Below are 17,808 nucleotides of genomic sequence, written 5' to 3'. Positions count from 1 at the left end.
AAGATTTTATTGTGTTTACCTGTACATGTTGTCCCTTGTCTTCATCCACTTTTTTCCTACTTGTAGTGCACCTAAGATAAAATGATAATCATAATAACAATACTAATGCCAAAAAATACAATAATTCAAAGGACATCGTTCATATTTATTTTGTCAAGACTAATCATTTGCTTTTGTTAATGCCTTTTAACCTTAGAATAAAATTTCCCAATTGCTATGCATTTTCTTAACATATACTCAGGATTTGGTATAATGTTAAATTCCCTGCTATCGTTGCTGCTGCTGCTGCTGCTGCTGAATCATATCAGTTTTGTCCAATTCTTAGTGAAATATATAGAGTTATATTCTTAGTGTCCAATTCTATGTAGGGCTTTTTTTGGCAGATACTGAAATGCTTTGCCATTTCCTCCCGCAACACATTTTATAGATGAGAATGCTGAAGCAGAGTTAAGTGACTCGTCAAGGACCCCATAGCTAATAAGTGTTTGAGGCCAAATTTGAACTCCAGGCTTTTTGACTTGAGACCCAGTGTTCTACCTACCTGCCTAAAAAACATCACATGCCCCAAACAAGGAATTAAACTATAATCTCTGAGGTTATTTGTAACTTTAAGGACTCTGGAATCTAATATTTTCACAACATAAATTGACATAAATATTTATAGCCTATACCTTGATACAAATGCTTATCCTTTTCAATAAAACTCTAATAAGTTTTCAATTCATGAAGTTGAGAAATGATCTTTCCTTACTATGGTTGTTAGGCCACAGCATATGTATAAATGTGTACAGTTTATAAACATTGGTTACTAGTGTAAGGAATTATCCACTATGAAACAGTGCATCAGATAAATATTTTATACTTTAGCCTGGAGGAGAACTCTCTGAATGAATATGAATACCAAATAGATTAGACATAATTTAGACAAGAAATTAAATTTAGCGCTTGGTGTGATGCTAATAAAAACAATAACTCTATTGAACATATTTAAGTAACTGAGAATCTGCCTGAAAATGCATGGTGTAATCAAAAGGCAATAATCATAAAAGAGTAACAGAAGCTTGCTCCTTGCATCCCAGGGGCCATATATGTAACTTATCAACCATAAAATAGTATTTACACTCTTATTTTCCATCACAACTGCATTGTTAAAGTGAAATAACAAAACAATGTTAGTGACAAATGAAATTAACAATATTTGGAGCTATTCAAATGAGAGAAAATCACTGCTATAAGAGAAGCAGTGTACTAGAACAAAAGATCTAATATCTCTTAGGCTTGTAACTTGCTGGGGGTCCTTAGGCAGGCTACTTTCTTGCTCAAGATCACAATTTCTTCCTCTTTAAAAATGAAGGGAGTGGACTAAATGATCTATAAAGTTCCTTATGGTTTCAATTTTCTATTAGTGTAAATTAAGAAAAGATTTGAATAAAGCATATCTTTATCTCTATCTAACCAAAACCAGTTCCATTTCTCCTAAACTCCTCTAACTCAGGAAGTAATTGCAGTTGAGATGAGTCAGTGATTGAGGGAAGTGACAAATGCAACATATGATCTTTCCTCTTTGCGTAAGGATAAATAAACTAAATCACATTGCTATCTCTGATAGGCAAATATTCAGACTTGAACTGTATTGTGGATATTGTGAACTCCTCTGTATTGTGGAGTGCTCTCATAGGCTATAATTTCTATGTAACCTGGATACCTATGAGGAAAGTAGATGTCTAATGAGAAGTGTACTTTGGTAGAAGCTTTTTTGCTTTGTACACAATTAAACAGTTCTCTCATTCTCATTAGAAGAGTGAAAAGAGACATTTTTTCTTTCTTCTCATAGATAAAAAATGAAAATAGACAAAGTTATACTTTTAATATAAAAATCATATATAATTTTCAAGTCATATATATGTCAAATAATTTTTAAGTTCTGTTTACACAGAGCAAGGCAAGAAGGAACATGAATACTTTCCACTCCACTCTTGCTCTGTTCCTTTTATCACCATGTAATTGGTGTCAATTACAAAGTGATACCCATTTTCTATAAAATTAGGGCAATCTGCAGCATTTGCTCACTTTTGTTACAATCTTTCTTCCTTGAAAAAGTTCCATTACAGATATAGCCCTAAATATGATATAAAAATAATTAAATATATAGTTTAAGAATTTAACCTCCTATCCATTTTGATAGTTCTTAGATGTTTTCATTTTCTTTGACTTCATTTTCAGATATGGTGAAAAAGTAAGCAAAGAATTTGAATAGTCAGCCCACTTCACTGTTGTTGCTGTTGTCTTTTTGGCACAGTTCTGTGATTTCATCAACGTTGAAACTCCTCCAATTGCTACAATTCAGCTACTAATCTGTAACTTAGAATGTCAGAAAGTTGCCAAGGTAAAATGAGAACTGAAATGACTCACACTGGCAGTATATGTTAGAGATATGACTTGAGGCTAACTTTTATCCACTGTGCCTCATTTATCAACTGTATAACACAGGATCTAATTAAATTTCCCTTCAAGTTTTTAATGTCTCATTTTCCTACAGTAGAATACTAGAGTTTAAAGAAGCTTTAGAAATCACTTTTAAAATGTCATTTTATAGATGAGAAAACTGGAGATCCAGGAAAAGAAAAATGATTTAGCCAAAATCATGTATTAGTTAGGAACATAAGCTTGAAATACCCATTTCTCAGCTCTTAAAAATATTTTAGTTTCCATTAACCACTATTATGCCTCCTATAAAAAGCTACCTTGACAGATTTATGATCTCATTGGTGTGGGTATGTTTTCCACCTGTTAAATTAAATTAAACCTGTTAAATTAAAAACCATCCATTCTCTCTCATCTTGTATAAGTATTGTCTATGGTCTATCCACCTTGCTGGAAGCCTTATTCTGGCTATTCTAAGCAGCAGTGTGGTATTCGTACTACCTTTTTATTATCTTTCACTTTGACTATGTGACTAGCTTACCTCTTATGTTCACATGTTTAAGTTAGGATATCCATTTATCACTTCTTGAGATCAAGCAGATATTGATAAAATGCTTTTACCTACTTAAATCTATATCTTTTTTCACTGTTTGGATAACATGTAATTTTTATTCTCGAGTAATTATGATACTCTATATTCATGTCCATATGACATCAACAGAAAGAATTTGCATATGGAAACACAAGGGATTTGTGATAGTCAACAAATTGGAATCATTAAAAACTGTACTATTTATTAAATTTACTACTCTCCCACACTTCCTTCTCATTTGGATTTTAATTAAAATCATTGTCCCTTTTGAGAGACAATTAGGTGGCACAGGGATAAAGCACTAGAGCTGTAGTCAAGAAAATATGAGTTCAAATCTAACCTCAGATATTAACTGTATGACTCTGGACACCTCCTTTTGCCTCAATTTTCTCATTGTAAAAAGGGCATCACAATAGCACCTACTTCGGAGAATTGTTGTGAGGATCAAATAAAATGATATTTATAAAGTTTTTAACATAAAGTGCCACATTATGGAGACCTCAATGTTAATTTCCTCTATTCTATCTTTGTTCAAGATATATGTGTTAATTGAACTAGCTTAATAGACTGTCCATACACCTTCATGTCATTATAGGAGCAATACACATTCTTTAACCAGAGTGTTTTTCCTTTATATAGTTTACCAGAACCATACATTGATAGTCTATGATCTCTCAACCAGGAGTGTCTGAAAAATACCAGATGTGGCTTAGTAAAATCATCACAATTTAGCCTCCCAAAAGAAAAATCTATAAAAGATTGCCATCTATAAGGGATTGTAATTCTCATAGTACTTTGTCCTCTATGACATTTGAAGACAATTCTAATGATCCTCACCACATAAATGGAAAATCAAAGTTTTAGATTTAGGAGGGAACATAGAACTTCACTAATTCCAAATACCACATTAATTGCATTTTTCAATATCCTAGGGATTTTGTTAACACCACATTCCTAATGATGACATCAGTGGCATTCAGAGGCTGCAGAATTTATTATTATTGAATTAGCACACTTTGAAATTGGGGATTCATTGGCCTTAGCAGCAGAGAAGAAGGCTTAGCTAGAATGGAGTGCTTGTACAGACAGGGATAAAGTGAGGAAAGGAAGCCATCTAGGGGATCTGGGTGTTTCAAACTCTTATTCAAAATAAAAACAAGAAGTTTAGATGAGTAAAGAGAAATTAGTTTAAGAGAGATAATAGATTTCCACAACTGCCTCTTTCAGCACTTTATAATAGCAAAGGTCAGTATATCAATTTTGTGATGCTGATGGTACTGGGAAAAGCTGTGTTGACCATGACAGGTCCATTTTGCCTTCATCTAGTCCTCTGCCAATTAAAGCCAACTCAAACTCCTCCTTCTTCACAGTCTCCTTGTTCAGGTTCCTAGTGAGTTTTTTTTTCCTGCTTCTTCCTCTTTCCCCCAGCCTCTAGTATCTTCTATTTTTATATCTCTATATTTCATTTGGCTCAGGAAATATGGTACATCCACAAAAGATTGAAATCATATGACTTAAAATACAAATAAGTGATAATTGGGAAAGCATTGCTTAATAGTCATTTCTACTTTGATTTTTGGTGACTAAGTAATTTTCATCATTTTCCTATTCTTTAACATGTATTTTTTATTGTAATAAGATTAACCTCTTCATTGACTTATGAACATACTTTGTTCATGTCAATCTTAGTGTTTTCAATCATATTTGCCATTGCCTAGAGTACCCCGTTCCTTTGTCTTTTATCTCTGTAGATCCTAACTATCCTTCAAGGTCCATCTTGAATTTTACTATTTCTATGAAGCATTCCCTATCAATTGATCCCATATCCTACTGTCTTAAAAGATTGTCCTAACAGTTTTTTTTTCCTTTCTTGAGTCTTCAATCTTTCCCTATCAAATGTTTTCCCCCTACTACCTTTAAAGATATCAAAGTCAATTTATTCTAAAACATAAAACAAAACAGAAGCAAAATAAACTAAATATTTATTAGACAGTCTTCTCATAAAGCTCCCAAGTTATATATCTCCTTGGATTATTAAATAAATTTCTTGAAATATATATCTGTATGTCTGTCCAAAATCCAATAGAAATAAGTCCATATAAAATTAAGATTGCCTCTTATTTATCATGTTTGATGGTCTTTTATCAGTGCTCATGCTTTTCCATTTATTTTCTGCATTTAACAATGTTGCTTGGACAATGACTTCTATTCACCATGTTTTGATATTAATTTGCACAGTGTCCTTTGCCACTTATAGGACTAAAATTATTATTTGACTGGTAATTGAGGCAAGCAGCAATCAATTTAGATTTTAAACATTGGCTTCAAATTTTCTTCAGAATTGATGCTTACTTTACTAAGTTACATATGAGACAGACATTTATATTTTCCTAGGGGTTGAATAAGAAGTAATATGGTCTACTTTGATATCATTATCCTCCCAGTAGAATGTAAGTTCCATCAAGTGTATTATGTATTACATATGGTAGACATTTTATAAGTGCTTATTAAATTAAACAAATATCCTATAACATTGATTTCACTTGTATTTGGGGGGTTATGGACTTTATAACTGATAGTGATTTCAATTAATCTGTTGATTTGTTTTCATAATTTTTTTCAAAAACTTTACAATATTTCATGAGATTCATTCAATCAGTCAATTAATCAATAAGCATTTAATTATTACTGGCTATGTAATTAGGGATATAAAAGGAAGCAAAAGACAATCCTTCCCTGAAGAAGTTTATAATCTCTTGGAAAAGAGAGACAGTAAGCAAAACTCTGGGTGAACAAACTATAAACAGGATAAATAAGAAATAGTAAAAAGAAGAGTTTCAAAAGCTCTTGGAAGAAGATGGAAGTTTAGGTGAATCTTGAAGGAAGCCAAAAAACCAGGGGGCAAAGATGAAGAGGGAGAACATTCCAAGGACAGGGCATAGAGAAAAAGTAGTGTTGAGAAATGGCTTATTTAGATGGATCAGTTCAACACAATAAAATAGAAAAAAAAAAAAAAAACATTGGTTTGGGAGCTAGGAAACCTGGATTCTGGCTTTGTGATACTGAATAACTCACTTTATTTTTCTGGGTCTTGATTTTTTCATATATAAACAGCCCAAGATAAAGTAGACAATTTTCTCAAGTCTGAGTTCTAACAGTTTGTGAGTTTATTTCTCAAGGTAAGCATTACCTTCCCGTGGGTATGAAGTCACAAAAAGGGTTTTGCCCAGGTAATGCGTTCAAAGCACAACTGGTAGAATACTGGAATTCATGGCAGAAAGATATCATCCGAACAATATAGACAAAAGGGAACCTCGTTTTGTAGTATATTGGGTAGGGGACAGAATTATAGAAAGCTTTTAGGGATGTGCTAGATGGGTTAGAAGACACCAGGGGAATATTAGGAAATATCTCTTTTTCTTCCTCAAGGCAAAAAAATTAATAACAAATAAGTCTTGATTTCCATGGCATAAACTCCAGCACACTACTGTATTAAATTCTTTGAACTTACACACAATTGCGTACTGTATTGAAAGGCTTGTCTGGCCTTCTTACCTGAATGGAAGAATCTAAGCTTTTGCTTTTTATTCTTGCAAAAATATCTGATGGCATGATAATGTGAGGTTTGTATGTATGCATGCATGTATGTACATATGTGTATATTTTGGGGGAAGTGGAAAAAAAAGTGGCCATTTCAACACCATATTTACTGGCTAATCAATGTTGTTCATGCATATGAATAACATTAAACTGAGAAGGAAGATGTAAAAAAATTGTTAGAAATGGAGGAAGATGTTGATCACAAGATTAACATTTTAAAAATTGGCTTTGCTTTTAACGGGTTATTGTTAGAGTTCAAATGTTGGAGTTTGTTCTCAAAGGACAGCCGGTTTAGAGGCTTAGAGCCCTTCGGATGTCTCCAAATCCAAAGGTTCTGTCCTTCAGCCTCTGCCTCTGCCTTCTTCTGCCTCCAACAGAGATGGAAGATCTCTCTTATCTCCTTCTGGGGGGCCCAGCCACCAATTTGCCGCGGAGAGAGGGCTTCTGGCGTAGCTCCACTGAAGTCCGTCAAAAGTGTTCTCTGCAGCAGAGTCGTTTCTCTCGAGTCTAGCGCGATCAGCCAGCCAAGAGGAAAAAAGTGTGTATTCTGCCATAGATCCTTCATCGCTGGCTTTTTATCTGCCTCTTCTGAGAGAATGGGATTATGGGTTTTCTCCCATAGTGCTCTCTGGCCCAATGACTTTAAGGGAGGTGTGAACTCTCTTGAAGTTAGAAAGTGTACTTTGTGAAGCTAGCATACTTGTGGAGTCCAATGAGTAAAGGTGGGAACACAAGCCTTGTCTTGATTAGTTCTACTTAGTACCTTGTTTCAGGTTCTGGCCAAAACAACTTCTTGTAAGATTAGATCAACTCTAATTACTTAGCAGTTAGTAAGGATTCCAACATCTCCCCCTTTCTTTTGTTTTAAAACATAGGGGGTTTCTGAGGGGGTACACATAAATCCATTAATATGGGCCAGAACTTTGTAACAGATATACATGGTATACATAAATCCATCAATATGGGAGGCATTATACATAATTTACATGAGCACATAGCAATATAACACAGGCTAGTAGTAATGTAACAAATAACAAGAATCAATCTGAAAATTTACACATGTCCATAAGTCCTAGAAACAGTCCAATAGGATTCCATTGTCCATTAGTTCATGTGCCAGGAATCTGATAATTCTTATGAGCACAATCAGCAACAGAACCACCCGATATTTCTGCTGTGCCACAGTGGACACAGGTGCCTTTTATAGCCAGGCTATGATGCAGACTTCCCAAAATCCAAACATGAGAAGACAGAATCCCTCTTGGCAAGGGACTTCCAGAGAGACTCGTAGATGCTTTCAGTGTGGAAAAGTAGGACATCTGAAAGCTCAATGTTGGTATAGAGATAGAATGGGAAGACAAGGTGGGAGAACAAGACCCCAAACCCCATGTCCAAAATGCAACAGAGGCTTCCATTGGGCCTCAGAATGCAGACAGATTCAGGGAAACGGGATGAGGGGCCCAGCCCCAGGGCCCAAGGCAAAAAACACTTGGGGCATGATGGCAGCCAATGGTGCACCCAGAGAGTGCCTAGAAGTCCAGTACCCAGACATGACCAATCAACCAGAAAGCCATATGATGGGAGAAGGGGATTACACAGTCAACCAGCCAGGAAGCAACCTGATGGCAGAAGGGAATTACAATTGGGGAGAATAGAGCTGTATGCAGCTGGGACAACTGAGATACCCCCTGGAGAGGTGAAATCTGTTCCTCTCCAGCCTATGGATCCCTTACCTCCAGGCACAGTAGGCTTGACCATTTCACCTCCTTGTATGTACAAAACAGTGTCCATCCACACACTGATGTGGGAAACTGGGGAATGTGTAGATAATATCCCAGTCACTAATACAGGTAGTCAATGTGTGACTTATCACCCAGGAGACGTAGTAGCATCAGGTTTACTCATACAGGATCCTAATAAGCAGCCTCGTGATAGTCACCCAGGTTCTGACTCCAGACCACAAAAACCAGAAATATATTGGACAGCAGCAGTAACGGCTGACCGACCTATGCTCACTATCTATATAAATGGCCTACCATTGGAAGGATTGGTAGACACAGGTGCGGATCGTACAGTTATTAGAGGTGCCAGTTGGCCCAGTCACTGGCCAAAGATTAAAGCAGATACCTATATGTCTGGAGTAGGAGGATCAATAGCAGCTGAAGTTAGTGCTGCCCCTATGAGATGGACTTTTGAAGGCAAAACAGGAGTTTTTACTCCTTTTATAGTTGAAAAAATCCCCATCAATCTGTGGGGAAGAGACGTTTTACAACAATTGGGGTTAAAAATGAGTACTTCGGTTTTTTAAGCAGGGCTGCTGTTGAAGGCCTGCCAACACTTTCACCTATTCCTATCCAATGGAAAACTGATACACCAGTGTGGATAGAACAGTGGCCCTTAAGTAGCGATAAAATTCAGGCCTTATTAGATATAGTACAGGAGCAGCTTGAACAAGGGCATTTACAACCTTCTCTAAGTCCTTGGAATTCACCAGTGTTCGTTGTAAAAAAGAAATCGGGAAAATGGAGGATGCTCACTGATTTAAGAAAAGTGAACGAACAGATGGAAACTATGGGAACTCTTCAGCCTGGACTTCCATCTCCTACTCAGCTTCCTAGAGAATGGCCTCTTTGGGTTATAGACATCAAGGATTGTTTCTATTCCATTCCTCTGGAAAAAGGAGGATATGAAGAGATTTGCCTTTTCGGTGCCCAGTGTCAATTTAGCTGAGCCTTATAAAAGATATGAATGGACGGTTTTGTCACAGGGTATGAAGAACAGCCCCACGTTGGGCGCCAAATGTTAGAGTTCAAATGTTGGAGTTTGTTCTCAAAGGACAGCCGGTTTAGAGGCTTAGAGCCCTTCGGATGTCTCCAAATCCAAAGGTTCTGTCCTTCAGCCTCTGCCTCTGCCTTCTTCTGCCTCCAACAGAGATGGAAGATCTCTCTTATCTCCTTCTGGGGGGCCCAGCCACCAATTTGCCGCGGAGAGAGGGCTTCTGGCGTAGCTCCACTGAAGTCCGTCAAAAGTGTTCTCTGCAGCAGAGTCGTTTCTCTCGAGTCTAGCGCGATCAGCCAGCCAAGAGGAAAAAAGTGTGTATTCTGCCATAGATCCTTCATCGCTGGCTTTTTATCTGCCTCTTCTGAGAGAATGGGATTATGGGTTTTCTCCCATAGTGCTCTCTGGCCCAATGACTTTAAGGGAGGTGTGAACTCTCTTGAAGTTAGAAAGTGTACTTTGTGAAGCTAGCATACTTGTGGAGTCCAATGAGTAAAGGTGGGAACACAAGCCTTGTCTTGATTAGTTCTACTTAGTACCTTGTTTCAGGTTCTGGCCAAAACAACTTCTTGTAAGATTAGATCAACTCTAATTACTTAGCAGTTAGTAAGGATTCCAACAGGTTATAATGTGCATTTCTTTTTCATCTTCATTCATCAGATGTTCTTTTAGAAGTACATGTATATACTAAACATATTTTCTTTGCTATAGTATCAGTTTACAAATTGGACTTCCTATCAACTTCCTCAAGTCTGTTAGAAATATGAAAGCAGTGATATGTATTTATTTTACATTATCCTTTTACTTTGGTACTATCAGATGTCTCCAGTCTATCACTTCAGAGAGAAGACACTGTGCACATTCTGTGAAGGCCAAAAAAAAAAAAAAAAAAAAAAAAAAAATTTAAAATTAAAAAAAAAAAAAAGATGAGGCCTACATGAAATGTCCATTTCTCTCAGAACTTTGCTTAAACTGTTCACTATTATGAAGAAATCATTTTTTTTAGAATTCTTGAATTTAAAAAAAAGTAAAAAGCTTAAAGTACTTAAAATTTTGTTGAATTGTTTTTTGATTTTATTTTATTATTTTTTTTTTTTGCTTTTGAATTATTTCAATTTGTTGAATTGAATTACACCAAATAATATTTAGTTAATTCCTACCATTGGAAATGTATGGGAAACTAGGAGAAAATACTCATCAAAATAATAGTTAACATAGCTAACACATATAGAGAATTTTATATCATTCCCTTACATGAACTAATGGTTTTGATTGCAATGGTAATTCTCTGAGCTAAGTGATATTATTGTCCTTATTTCATAAATAAAGAAAATGAACCTGAGATAGACTATGTGACTTGCTCAATCATACAATAAGTCTGAGGCAGGATTCAAATTCAAATCTTTTTGACTTCTACTTGAACCCAGCATCAACTTGGCTAAACTATAGGTTATAGTTTAATTTATAGTATAAATTATTACAATTTATTGATTAATGAGTCATTAAAGTCATATTCATAGGACATTTGCTTTTTCTTATAATTTTAAATCTGTTTTTTTTAAATAAAAGAAAATTCTTTAGCAAAGATCTTAATTTGCTATTAGGCAAAAATTATATTGTGAAAATGAATTGTGAAAGATAATTATATTGATCATAGTTCTTATAGCTTTTAAAGTGGTTTTTCTTTATAGTGTTAGGATTATTATATTAATTGTTCTCCTTATTCTACTCTTTGAATTCCTAAAAGACTGCATAGTTATTCATTTTATAAAACTGATGTTATTGCACATTATTTTTCTCCTGGTTCTACTTACTTCACTATGTGTCAGTTCATTCTCTCCAAGTATCTTTGCAATTATCCATTTCTTCATTTTTTCATAACACAATCATTTTCTTTTTAAATTTATTTATTTAATTTTCCCCTAGTTACATTTAAAACAGTATTTTTACATTTTTAAAAAACTTTTGAGTTCTAGATTCTCTCCCTTACCTCCATTCCCAGTCCCTATTAAGAAACCACATGGGAAGTTATATAAAACATTTTTAAAATTTAGGTTGTGAAAGAAAACATAGATCTTCCACCCTAATAAAAAATACCCTCAAAAAAAAAAAAGTTAGAGAGAAAGAGAGACACAGAGAGAGAGAGAGAGACAGAGAGAGACAGAGAGAGAAAGAGACAGAAAGACAGAGAGACAGAAAAAAATTCTTCAATCCATTATCAGACAATCAGTTTCTTCTCTGAATATCAATGGGATTTTTCATTATAAGTCCTTCAAAGTAGTCATGGATCATTGTACTGCTGAGAATAGCAAAATTTACATCTGGTCATCCCAGAACATTGGTATTGTTTTGTATACAGTATATTTCATTTTTATTGAATTCATGGAGGACTTTCCAGGTTTTTGTTTTTTTCCTGAGAGCATCTTGCTCAGCATTTTTTATAAAACAATGATATTTCATAACAATCACATATCATAATTTATTCAGCCATTCCTTATTGATGGGCAGCTCTTCCAAGTTCCAATTTTTTTGCCCTAAAGAGAGCTGCTGTTTTTGTACATATAGGTCCTTTTCCCTTTCTTTATAAAATCTCTTCTGGTATTCATGCCTAGTAATGGTATTATTAGGTCAAAGTATATGCATGAATTTATAACTCTTTGGGCATAGATCCTATCTTTTGATCACATCAATTGGGATATGGCTCTTATTTTTTTAAAATTTGATTCAGTTCCCTCTGTGTTTGAGAAATAAGGTCTCATCAGAGAAATTTGCTTCAAAATTCTTTTTTATAGTTATTATTGCTGTATTTACCCCTTGCCATTTATTCTATTATCTCTCTCCTTTCATCCTGCCTCTCCTCAAGTTTTTGTTACTAACCACTCCTTCCCCCCAAATGCCCTTTCCTGCAGGCTAAGGTAGATTTCCATAACCATATTGAGTGTGTACGTTATTTCCTCTGAGTCAATGAGAGTAAAGTTCACTCTTTCACCCTCTTCTCATCTCCACTGTAAAAATTTTTTCCTGGCTCCATTTTTATGGTAGATAATTTATACCATTCCACTTTTTTTCTTTCCTTTTCTTCTAATACATTCCACTCTTATGCCTCAATTTCATCATTTTTTAAGATTACCTTTTATATTCAATTCACCCTTGTGCCTTCTGTCTATATATACTCCTGCTAACTGCTATAATAATGAAAACATTCTAATGAGTTACAAGTATCATCCTCCCATGTAGAAATGCAAACAGATAAATCTTGTTAAGTTCTATGATATCACAACATAATACTTTTCCACTATATTCACATACCATAACTTTTTGCTGTAATATCTATTAAGTTCATCCTTATATTTTCATTGGATCAGTAATCTAAATTTCCAGCACATATGTAGACAAAACTACTGAAATTGGCTTTAGAATAGTTAAAATCCAAGAGTTCCAGTTCTATACCGAATTATTGGTGGTTAATGCTCTCAAGGCACAAAGTGAGGATAATTTTTTTAAAAATTGCTCTTTCCCTTGGGAGACACTTGAGAAATACAAAAATTCAACTTTTTTAAATAAACATAAAAGTAGAAGGTAACAGAATTGTTTAGGATAATTTTATGTATTGAACTTGCCATGAACAAATGAGCCAATGTGTGCATTAATGTGCATGGATATAAAAAATTCACTAACTAGTTAGAACCTGCAATTTTTTTTTGAATCTAGAGACTTTAATATTTCTTCCTCTTTTCATATATCATGATTTTTAAATGAATATTATCATTGCTTTGCTGAAAATCATTGTTATGTACATGAATGTCAAATTAAGTGTACTTCAGGCTGACAGAAATTTTATCTGTTTTGCTCCCCTCTATAGAGATATGACACATCTTTTGTTTTGGCTTTTTTGGTCTTTTTTTTTTTTTTTTTAGTAGTAGTGAATAAACTACCATTTCTAGAGATTTTTTTTTTTAAATTCTGTCACAATGAAGTGAATTTGAAGTCATCACTTTTTAATAAAGCTACCGTTGCTCTTTGTATGCACATATATAATGGAATATAATCCAGTGATTTTAAAATCTCAGAAACCTCCAGGTCAACATTTTTTCATGAATTCACAAGATATTTATAGGACATCTGCAATATACACAGCAGTTTCTCTCTATTTCCATGGCAGTAAGTTTAGGAGGAGAGTGAGGGGAAGAACAGCTCAAACAACAGCAGAAATGGGCCTTAACTCTATGGGAATGATAAAATTAAAAAAAAAATTAGCTAAATATTTTTAGCACAAGATCTCAGATTCAGGTTTACTGCATCATTCCATTTTGGTTTTAGGAGTTCTTCTTTGGGATTGCAATATCTTTTCCTTAATTCCATTGGCTTAAGCTGCCATTCTAGACATGTTCATCCCCCATAGTTAGCCAATCTCTGATTAGCATGCTAGTTACATTTGACTTCTTTATGTCGATTAATTTTGCAAATGGATATTTATTTCACAAATAGAGTAAAAAAACAGAATTATATCAATTTACCTACCATAAGTGTACAGTCTTCCTTATACCAACTGATCTCTTGCTTGTCCTTAGCAGTTTCTACATTGAATTTGTCTAATCAAATTCATATCCAGAATCCTACCTTAGCTAATTTTGGCCTGGATTTGGAAGGTTTTTTTTTTTTTTTTTTATCAGTATGAGGTCAAAGAGGATGGGAAAATGAATAGCAGAATACTAGAGAAATCATCGATGGACTTACATATATGCTTCATTTTTCATATAAGAAGCCAATATAAAATCTTCTGAAATGATATTTTCTTTATGAGTGATCAACCTGGGCTGTTTGTAAGCATCAAACTTAGCTGGACCAATATCCTAAGTGGATACCAGTTTTTCTCTAAGGTGCTGCAATTTAACATCTAAAGCTATAATTTCTAATGGGGGCTTATTAATTCTAATAAGATTTAATTTAGAATGAATAAATCATCCCATATTCTGAGAGGCAGTTGGTATGGCTTATATGGAGGTAAAAACAGAAGTGTTCAACAAATTTTCAAAAGACTTGACTTTAGAAATATTTGTGATTCCTATCTGAATCTTTCAATTTTCCAGTGTCAGACTTCTGACTTTCCCCACATTCACTACTAGTAATATGAAGGAATACAAACTAAAATAATGATTCAGGAGATATGAAGTTGTTTAAGATATGCAGGACATTCATGGGTGCTCTTAAGGTCAAATGTACATTAAGAATTATTATCCAGATGAGTGAGCAAAGGGAATTAGGTGGTCAAAGATATGAAGCAATAAAGCAATTGGGAATATTAACCAATGAATTAACTAATATTTTAGTATCTTTCATATAAACATTTTACTAGGGGATCTGAGAAATTGCATTTTCTTTCCAATTAATGTATAAGCAGGAATCATGTCTTGTTCATCAAATGACATCATATCTATAACGTGCTTAGCACAGTTCTTGGAACAAAGTAAGCATTTAATAAATGATTATCCTCTTTCTTCCTTTCTCTATTGTTCTTAGACAATACTTACATACAAACAAACCTTAAAAATATTACAAGACCAAAATAACAGTAAAAATGCTGGAAGGCAGTATATGATTAATTGTCAAATAAATGGGTAGCTAAAGGAAAGTGGAAAAATTTCTGATGGATATATATATATATATATATATATATATATATATATATATATGTCCAAACATGTTCATGAAAAGTAGCATAAAAGACATTATTTTCTTTTGGCATAATATCATAATAATAGCATAAAAGAAAAAATTAACAATTTTATAGTAAAAACTATGAAAATACATTGACAATTTGCATGATCCATTGAAATATATGTAATTTCAAAAAAGCTAGAAGGAAGGTGGGAAGTCCATCAGCAGCATGGGTGAGAGAGAGACAGAGTCAGAATTGTAGCAAAGAATTTAAAATAAAGTAGATGTCAGTTGATCAAGAGATGCTATATCACATTTAGAATGTTACTTACTACCCCATAAGAAATAATAAATATGAGACCTGAAGACTTATATATACTAATACAGATTGAAGCAAGAAGGAACAGAAGAACAGCATATACAATGACTATGATATTATAAAAAAGAAAAAAAAAGAATTGAACAAATCTAAATGCTATGTAATTACAATGATCTATCTTGACTTCAGAAAAGGGTTAAAAAAATTGATCTTTTTCCTTTCATTGGGGGAAGTAAGGATCAACATAGTGGAGTGTTGCATACATTGGGAAATGTTGTTGATGAACCTGTCAGTAGGCCTGGGTGAAATTTTTGTTTGTATTTATACATTATTTCTAAGAGAATGTTCACTATACAGAGAAAGGGAAGAAATATATTTGCAAATGAATGTGATGCAAAACTGAAGAAAATCAACAAAAAAGAATTTCAATATCCAAGTTTAGAAAAATGTCTACTCAAAACAATAAGAGAAAAAAATATTTAAGCCAAGCTTATGATATAGTCATTTGAAGAACCCTAAGAATTTTTATATTTTAGTCACTGTTTCATTGTTTTGTTTTGTTTTGTTTTTCTAGAACAAATAGGGATAACTAAGTCTTAAGTTCAGAAGATAGACTCGGTCTAAGATCAAACATAGACATTTCTGATTTGGGGAAAAATGAGGAAAACTGATAAAGCATAACTTTAAGAGTATGTTCTCTGGTTTCAAAAATACTTTATTTCACTAGCATTTTTAATCATTGTTGATTATGTACATTTATAGAAGTAATAAAAATATTATTGCTCTCATTTTACATAAGAGAGAAAGATGAGCTTCTGAGTCATGATATTACCCGCTGAAAGCCATATAGCTTAGTAAAATATAGGATATCCTATGGAATGCTTTAAGGTTTCAAAAGTACTTTTACAAATACAACTTGCACAAGTACAATTTGATTTGATTCTTAAAATCCTATTATTAAGTTGGTGCTATTATTATCCTTATTTTGCAAACAAAAAACTGAGGCAGATAGAGGTTAAGTGATATAGTTCTAGGACTCTGTCCATCATCATCATAATCATCATCAAGCATCATCATTGCATTTCTATAGCATTTTATGGTTTGCATGACATTTACAATTTTTATCACTTTTTATCATTACAACCACTTGCCAGGTAGGTGTTATTATTCGCCTTTTTACAGATAAGAAAGCTGAGGTAGATAGATAAAAAATAACTTATCTAGATTCACACAGTTAATAAATGTATTAAGCTGGATTTCAACTCAAGTCCAGTACTCCATCCACTGTGGATCTATTTTTTCATGAATTGCATTAACTAATTTTGTAGGAAAATAATTCATTAAATATACACAATCAAGTGGTAAAGAGGAAAAAAAAACAGACATGTAAGGATACAATAAATTTCAGCTTTGCAACATTAAATCCAAATAATTCTTTCTTTTTTGGTGAAAAACCAGTGAAAGAAAGGAAAATTGTTAAATTGCATTAATGGATTGGAATGTTTCAATGTATGCTTGCTGTTATAATTATTGATAGATTGGAGGGATTGCAAACAGTTCTACTTCACAATCATACAAAGTATACTGAGCGTCATTCCATTTTATATACATAGAATAGTTGTTTGCCTATTTCCAAAACCTATTTTGGTACAAATAATTTTCTCTTTTCCCAATCACAGGACTATACTCTGACAATGTACTTTCAGCAAGCTTGGCGAGATAAGAGGCTGTCATATAATGTAATACCCTTAAATCTCACACTGGACAATAGAGTAGCGGATCAGCTCTGGGTGCCTGACACTTACTTCCTGAACGACAAGAAATCATTTGTGCACGGGGTGACTGTCAAGAATAGGATGATTCGTCTGCATCCTGATGGGACTGTCCTTTATGGCCTCAGGTCTGTAGCAATATAGAAATTTAACTGTCTTTCTTATGGTCATATTTATGTTGCCTAACTAAAGATGTTCTTAGGGAATTTTCTATTTATCCTTTCTGATAGGCAGTTAAAAACATCATCATAAAGAGCTGTATGTTTGGAATAGCAGAGTAGTTATTACATGTAGGACTAAGATTTCTATAAAGACTCAGTTGCCAACTTTGGAGCTACTTCCTTTAAAATATTGAAACAAACAAAAAAATTATGAAACAGCATATTAAAGCAAAATTGGCAGTAATAAACTGCTACTATCTCCTCCCACCACCACCCCCCAAAAAGAAGAAGAAATTGGATATAAGATGGCAACTCATTTTTTTTTAAATCACTCCTGTTCAAAATGAGTCAGATGTAAACGTGGAGAGGGAGAATTTGTTATGGCCTCTCCCAACCCCCAACCTAGAAGTAACTGGCCTTGAAAATAAGACAAACATGAACAAACTTTTTTCATTAATGCTTTTTTAAGCCTATTAAACTGCACACCTTATACCATAACCAGGC

The 17,808-nt window shown here is 33.8% G+C and overlaps 1 protein-coding gene across 2 annotated transcripts in view; it reads left to right on the top strand.

Moving 5' to 3' along the window:
* GABRB2 (gamma-aminobutyric acid type A receptor subunit beta2) overlaps window positions 1-17,808 on the top strand; it is a 242,996-nt gene that overhangs the window by 51,825 nt on the left and 173,363 nt on the right. For both annotated transcript variants that reach the window (XM_051978842.1, XM_051978843.1), the window contains exon 4: window positions 17,051-17,271. In XM_051978842.1, coding sequence (XP_051834802.1) covers window positions 17,051-17,271 — 221 coding nt within the window. The remainder of the gene's footprint in view (window positions 1-17,050; window positions 17,272-17,808) is intronic.

Source organism: Antechinus flavipes, chromosome 2, assembly GCF_016432865.1.
Source record: "Antechinus flavipes isolate AdamAnt ecotype Samford, QLD, Australia chromosome 2, AdamAnt_v2, whole genome shotgun sequence".
In the NCBI taxonomy this organism is placed as follows: Eukaryota; Metazoa; Chordata; class Mammalia; order Dasyuromorphia; family Dasyuridae; genus Antechinus; species Antechinus flavipes.
Note: the sequence above shows the minus strand (reverse complement) of the source record. Positions and strands in the feature narration are given on the sequence as shown.